Raw genomic sequence first — 7,421 nt, 5'->3', positions numbered from 1 at the left:
GAAAGTGGAACCCTGATATTACATGCTTAGCCTGTACAGTACTTTAAAATGCCGGGTGCAGTGCTCAACTACATCCATGCTGCCACTTTCAACAAAAGCAAAAGAGTGAGATTTAATCTGAGTTCAGCCCCCCCCCCCCTTCTTGTCCTGTTTGGCTAGGGTCAGGGATCTTTGTGAGCCACTTTCCTGGTGACTGGAGCCCCACCCTCCTTTTGAACCCAGCAGTGATTGGCTGCCCTTTCTATCATTCAGTATTTGTAGAGGGAGAGTGGAAATGCACAAGCATCTCATGTCTCCTTGAGCCTAGAAATTGCTGGGAGGAGAGAAGCCGAAAGAGTAGGGCTAACCTTGTCAGTTTCCCCAATATTAAGTCACTGTTAAAGCTGTGGGCTGAATTGTAAGGCTGCTGTGCCCTGCTGAGATTGACTCCTGCTGTCTCTGAGTAACCACAAACATGAGCAACAGCTTGTCCAGTCAGAGAAACAACCCCAAAGGTGGAAAGAGGGGTAAGTATTCAGCCCCAGTCTTGTGTTCGGTTTAATGTTTAGCCTTTTGCTATAAATGGTGAGCATTGTACCCAGTGCTTTAAATGAGAAGAAAAGTCCTGTTATACTCCGGGGTGCCAAAAGTTAGGCACAAACAAGTGTATTTACTTACATGAAACCCCAGGTCGGTCCTCCTATTGCAGAAAACTGCAGCAGCCCAGGGTTATTCCAGTGAGCACCATGGAGTGACTTCCTTTTTCTTCTCGCTGGTAAGCATGCGCAGTAGAGCGAAAAGACGACCGTTAACGAAAAAGCCGGCTATTTAGTTCTTCTGTGCATGCGTCTGCCCCGGGAAAATTGAAGAAAGAAGATGCAGGAAGATGATCAATCTGTGGTGCTCACTGGGGTAATCCCGGGCTGGTGCACTTTCCTCCTCCTGATAGAAGCACTGGCCCAGGGTGTCAGGTAAGTAAATACAATCACTTGGGGTGCCTAACTTTAATGTAAGGGTTCCACTTCCTCCCACTGTCGTACATCTCTTCCTGTGGCTAGCTGTTTTCTGCACGCTATGCATGCTGGGAATTGAAGTCCTTTTAGAAAGCTCCAAATGAAGCAGAGCAGAATTAAATGGGGCTTAACATGTACTTTTACTAAACAATAAGCACTTAAGCAACATTCATTCCTGATGTCAGTGTCCTATTATGGACTGATATCATCCTGCCCAAAATCTGATGCTCTGAGTTGTAGTGAGGTTTGTATACAAGTAAAGATAGATAATGGCTTATGTTTTAGATTGTAAACTGTCATGAGCAACACTCTGTTTACTTTCTGTATTTGTATGTATATCAGTGCTGGAACCAGGGGTGGGTAGAAGAGGCACCCACCTAGGGCGCAATGATAGGGGGATGCTGGGCGGGTACCTGTTAAATCATCTTCTGCCTACCCCTAGTCTGTGTTCCCTCCCCTCTGCTGCTCACCCATTCCCTTCCCTGTGCCACTCTCTCCTCCTCTCTGCTACTCTCCCAGTTGTCACTCTCCCCTCCCTCTCCCTGTTGTCGTGATGCCTGTGTCCGCACGTTCCCATGCTCGTTCATACTGGGGGGGGAGCGTGGTGGGCGACCCTGTTGCCTAGTGCACCCGGTTGGCTTGGCCCAGACCTGATGTGTATTGTATGTTAAATCCATAGAGCTTTCTATTGTACAGCATTGCAGAATATGTTGCCACTTTATATAATATATGTTAATAATAATAATAATAATAATAATAATAATAATAAAAACAACCCACAAATAGTGTCGTCCTCCCACTTTCTTAGTGTTTTTTTGTATGCTGTGCATGCTGGGAATTGTAGTCCATGAACAAGAGAAGAGAATTATGCACCGGATGTAAGTTAGGGTCAACTGGACAGAAAGGGTTAAGAATGTGGGTGGACACAAGCTACTGTCCTGGTAACTGGAGCTGGAGCCCCACCCTCTTTCTGAACCAGTCTGTGATTGGCTGCCCTTTCTATCATTCAGTAATTTGTAGAGGGAGAGTGGAAATGCACAAGCAGCTCATGTCTTGAGGCCAGAAATTGCTGGGTGGAAGAGGAGAGAAACCTTGAGAGTCAATGCATTTCCCCAATATAAATTCACTGTAAAAGCTGTTGGCGGAATTGTATTGCTGCTGTGCCCTGCTGAGATTGACTGCTGTGCTGCCTAACGCTGTCTCTGAGTAACCACAAACATGAGCAAGAGCTCGTCCAGCCAGAGGAAGAACCCCAAAGGTGGAAAGAAGGGTAAGTATTCAGCCCCTAGTCTCGTGTAAGATTTAATGTTTAGCTTTTTGCTGTATATGGTGAGCATTGCACCCAGCGCTTTAAGGAGTAAAGTCTTGCACAGAGTATTGCACAGGCTAAGCATCTTATGTCAAGGTTCCATTATGGACTGATATCCTCCTGCCCAAAATCTGATGCAAGTGAGGCCTAAGTTCTCTTTTGGAGTGGGCAGAGACTATATCTATAGAGACTACTATTGTACAGCACTGCAGAATATGTTGCCACTTTATATAATATATGTTAATAATAATAATAACTGTCCACAATAAATGTCATCCTCCCACTTTCTTCACTCTTTCTGAGCAGTCGTCCCCAACTTAAAACTATGTGAGAGTTGCAGTTGCATCTGTGGAGCAGGTTTGGAATTTGATTGAACTGAATGAAATCTCTCTTCATGTGCAGAGGAAATCCTGGCAGTTTACCTTTCCGGCCCATTACTCACGTGTCAATGTGAAAAGCCGGCTTAGTAAGACATGGGGGGGGGGCTGATGTGTTGGCTTCCCACCTCCCTGCAGAAGATGTGGGCATGTTTAGGATATGTGATCCAGATGTGGTTTTTTTTTTTGCTGCAAGCAGACATTGCAGAGCACATTTCTAAAGGCGCATTGTTTAAGAGATTGCCAAGGAGTGATTAGAAAGCTCTCCAATGAGTGTACATAGCACTGCACAGAAAGCTAAAGTGCCTGAAGTTCCAGTCAGTCAAATAACTAATATGGACATTATCTCCCAGATACACCTCTCCTCACTCATGGTTATAGTTTAACAAGGGGAGGCAACTAACTGCTCAATGTTTGCCGGAGACCGAACATAATTGGTGGAGTTTATACTTAAGAACAACTTATGAAACTCAATTATATATAAATTAGTAGATTCTTATACCCCTAGGCTGTATAATATAATATATTCTAACATCCTCACCCTCCACCCACATACACTGTAACAAGGTATTTATCTTTATCACTTTATACTTAAGTAAACTAATTATTTTAAGCAGCGGCCAATGAGTTATTGAAATACAGCACATGTTCTTTATGATTCCTGACATGGACGGAGACTAAATGGGAAATGTAAAGGAAACCTGCAGGTGCACAGACAGTCAAAGCTGGCATTTTATTCATAATGGAGCGCTTTTACTATATGACTGGCTTTGGCCCAGGAAATACACTTGAAGCTGCACTAGAAGTGACCTCTTATATCCAGGGCCTGAACTAGGAGTAGACCGGGTAGCCATGTGCCTGGGGCCAGTGGCGTAACTACCGGGAGAGCAGGGGGTGCGATTGGGCCAGGGCCCGCACCCCCTCAGGGCCCCCCGGCAGCTCACGCCACTGTACTAATGCGGCCGTTTCTGGCCATACGGAGGGGGGCGGGGCCCGGCTGCACGTCCCGTGCCAGGGCCTGCCCCCCTCTAGTTACGGCTCTGCCTGGGGCACAATTAAGGGGGGGTGGGGACAAGTTCTGAGAGGCTGAATGACTGGGGAGCCTTGTTGCAATGGTGGTGGGGGAGTTTAGTTGGTGCAAGCAAGAGAATTCAGGCCAGATAGTACATGCATGAGATCTGTTATCCAGAAACCCATTATCCACAAAGCTCAGAATTACTGAAAGGCCATCTCCCATAGACTAAATTTTAACCAAATAATCCAAATGTTTAAAAATGATTTCCTTTTTCTCTGTAATAATAAAACTGTACCTTGTACTTGATCCCAACCAATAATTAATACTAATTGGAAGCAAACCATTTATTGGGTGTACGTAATGTTTACATGATTTTCTAGTAGACTTAAAGGGGTTGTTGGCCTTTCAAACACTTTTTCAGTTCAGTTGTTTTCAGATTGTTCCCCAGAAATAAATACTTTTTTCAATTACTTTCCATTATTAATTTTTTGCAGTTTTTCCAAATTCCAAGTTTTTAAAGTTGAATATTTGTGTCTCTGGTGTTTGTCTGGCAGCTCAGTAATTCAGGTACAGACTCTAAACTGTTACAATTTTACAACATTGAGTTAATACATTTCTCAGCAGCATCTGTGGAATATTAGCAACTATTGTATCAATTCTAACAGCTGCCTGTAATGAAACTCAGAGATTCTGCTCAGCAGTGACAAAGATAAGAAATGTATCAATTAAATGTATCAATGTACAACAGTTTACAGGGTCGGCGACCCACCACCTAGAGCTAGTTAAGAGGGTAAAAAATGACACTTTACACTTCAATATTAGATAAAAAGGTGACACATAGAAAGTGTTTGGAAAAAGTTATTTCTGGTGATCTATCTGAAAACAACTAGTTGTTTGAAGGTGAACAACCCCTTTAAAGTATGAAGATCCAAATTACGGAAAGATCTGTTATCTGCAAAAACCCCAGGTCTCGAGCAATCTGTGTAACAGGGATTTTCCCAAATGTACTAGCGTTTCCCCTCTGAGTAGCTCATGCTCAGCTGATGTGTAGTATGCCTTCATCTTTTGCAATTATGCATTTGTATGTGGCAACTTATATGGCATTAATGGTAGGACTACATGGACGATTTCTGCGCGTACCGACACGCTGCGCAAAAACGCAGGTGTCGGATGCATCAGAAATAAGGTAAATAATAGCATTGTTGGATGGTGTTGCAGCGTTGATCTGACGCGATATATATATATATATATATCAAATGCAAGAGTGCAAGAGTCCTCTGCACTCAACTTATTATCAATATATTTAAGACAGAGACATTTTGTGCATACTGCTACTGAAAAATGCCTTACCCTTTAAACAACACAGGGATTGTTTGTCCATATATTGCAATATATTTAAGCTGGCCAACTACGTCAAAGTCATCCCATATCTGGCCAGTCCTACGCTTAATTTTCATCTGATTCAATAAGAATTCAATTGCTTAATTATACATTTTACAAAGGGACTAAGTTTTACCTGCAACTTACTAGCTGCTTTCAAAGTAAAACTCCCAAACTTGGCTGCCCTTTTATTAGACACCAGTGGGATCACCTGACTATAGCTGGGAAGGGTGGGAGCTACAACACGGAGCTGGTCACATATTTCTTTATGCCACACGTATATGCATCATAAGTTCCTCATTTCTTTTGGATAGTCTAATAAAGGTTACAGGAGAAACAGAGCTGAAACCAAGTGAGTGGCAATAGCAAGTGTTTTGTGGTTCACTGCACTGCAAAACAACTATATGAAAAGAAATAAAGCTGATTCAGTAAGTTCAATATCTTACAAAGTTCATGGCACATTTTTTTCTTTCATGTTCTGAAAGAAAAAAATTTCTGAATGCTTCAGTGACTTGTTCCTTCTTTAACTTTTTGGAATACAGATTTACTTATGTGGGCATTGTAACATGGGAAATAGACTATACACTGTTCATATGTGTGTATGGGGGGTCATTATTCTTTAAATATATGTATTACCCCTACACATATTCTATTTAAAAGGCAACTATATCTCCTTTTCCAACATGGGGTCTGAAACAGGGCAAACACTGAAACTCAAAGCAACCAACTTCTGATCTGCTTAAAACAAATCAGCAGTCTGATGACAAACCCTCTATATAAACAAACCCCTCTCTTTCACAAGCATTAGCTTTTTAGGCACTGAAATAAGGAGGAGCTAATTAAATATAGGGCTTCTCCGTGAATTGGCAACTTGTTTTAGCGTTTTGATACACGCGGCGATTTGTTTTCCGAAGTTTCTCGAAGTTTCCTCGTGAGGTAAATTTGAGCAACTTCGGAAAACGAAGCGCCGCGTGTGTCATAACGCAGGCGACTCTCATTACAGCCGGCGCAGGAGAAGAGGAAGCAGTTCGGGGAGATTAGTCGCCTCAAAGAACTTGTCCAAGTGACCTCAAATAAGCCCAATTCATTATACTATTATACTGATGTTTTGACAGCTATAAATGAATTTTCTGTTACGCACTCTTGTAAGCATGAAAGGCGACAGGCCCTTGAAGCTCAAGAGTTTTGCTGAAATAGTGGTAAGACTTTGCAAAGGAAACACTTTTTCCAATTACAAATGGCTAACACAAACTACTTGTATTGATATTTTAAATCTGTGTGTGTGCCTAAGTTTCGAGGCAAATATTGTCGGTGAGGACAATGTGGCTTTAAAGGAACAGTAACACCAAAAAAATAGAAGTGTTTTAAAGTAATTAAAATTGCATGTACTGTTGCCCTGCACTGGTAAAACTGATATGTTGGCTTCAGAAACACTACTATAGTTCATATAAACAAGTTGCTGTGTTGCAATTGTGGAGATTGAAAAAAAGTCTATATGGCACAGGTTAAATAGTGGATAACAGATAACACCTTATGTTCTACAGAGCTTATCTGCTGTAACTTGAGCCTTTTCTCCTTTAAATGGCTGCCCATTGCTACACAGCAGCTTATTTATATAAACAATAGTAGTGTTTCTGAAGCAAACAAAGCAGTTTTACCAGTGCAGAGCAACACTACATTATATTTGTATTACTTTAAAACACTTTAATTTTTTTTATGTTACCGTTCCATTAAGTTCTACTGCCTAGCTAGTTCAGAAATGAACATAATGTACAAAATCTTTGTATTCCCAGACACTTTTTTTAGGAAACATCACACTTTTTTTTTTTTTTTTTTGAAATAAGGCATTTAAGTTGGAATGGGGTGATGTTTGAAATGGCTATTTTTTGAGAATGTTTAATTCCGCTTGCAATGTAAAATTATTTGCTGGTGAATATTACATCGCTACGAAAAAGTTAGCTTTAACACCTGCTCTGGAGTTTCATTAAATATTTTTTTTGCTAAATTGTATTAGATTCACTGCGAATGTTCTCAAAATCCATTTGGTCACAAACATTAGGATGACGTCGTTGAGGTCTGTAATTGGTCAAAAAAGACAGTTGCTAAAATTCACAATGGTCTTAGCGTAGGTTTTTGATCTAACAGAGCATATTACTTTTCCCCAATAGACTAAGTGAACGAAACAAAGGAATTAACAATTTCCTGGTGTTACTGTTCCTTTAACATAGCTGTTTAGATAACAGCAAAAAAAAACTGCAAGCAGTCAGTCATTTCCATGACTCCCTTGTGGCCATCCAGCACTTTTTAACACTACGTTGGTCATTCAGGCTAAGCACCACAGATGACAG

General features: G+C 41.3%; 1 protein-coding gene across 28 annotated transcripts in view; it reads left to right on the top strand.

Moving 5' to 3' along the window:
- Positions 1 to 416: 416 nt before the first annotated feature.
- The window catches only part of LOC108695316 (aspartyl/asparaginyl beta-hydroxylase), an 88,507-nt gene continuing 81,502 nt past the window's right edge, over positions 417 to 7,421 (top strand). For 19 of the 28 annotated variants that reach the window (XM_041567903.1, XM_041567902.1, XM_041567907.1 and 16 more), the window contains exon 1: positions 1,995 to 2,262. In XM_041567903.1, coding sequence (XP_041423837.1) covers positions 2,211 to 2,262 — 52 coding nt within the window. In that variant the 5' untranslated portion in view covers positions 1,995 to 2,210. Of the gene's footprint in view, positions 507 to 1,994; positions 2,263 to 7,421 lie in introns of those variants that run through there. The other 9 variants (XM_041567906.1, XM_041567905.1, XM_041567904.1 and 6 more) reach the window with 3 other exon arrangements.

This window comes from Xenopus laevis, chromosome 6S, assembly GCF_017654675.1.
Source record: "Xenopus laevis strain J_2021 chromosome 6S, Xenopus_laevis_v10.1, whole genome shotgun sequence".
NCBI lineage: Eukaryota > Metazoa > Chordata > Amphibia > Anura > Pipidae > Xenopus > Xenopus laevis.
Note: the sequence above shows the minus strand (reverse complement) of the source record. Positions and strands in the feature narration are given on the sequence as shown.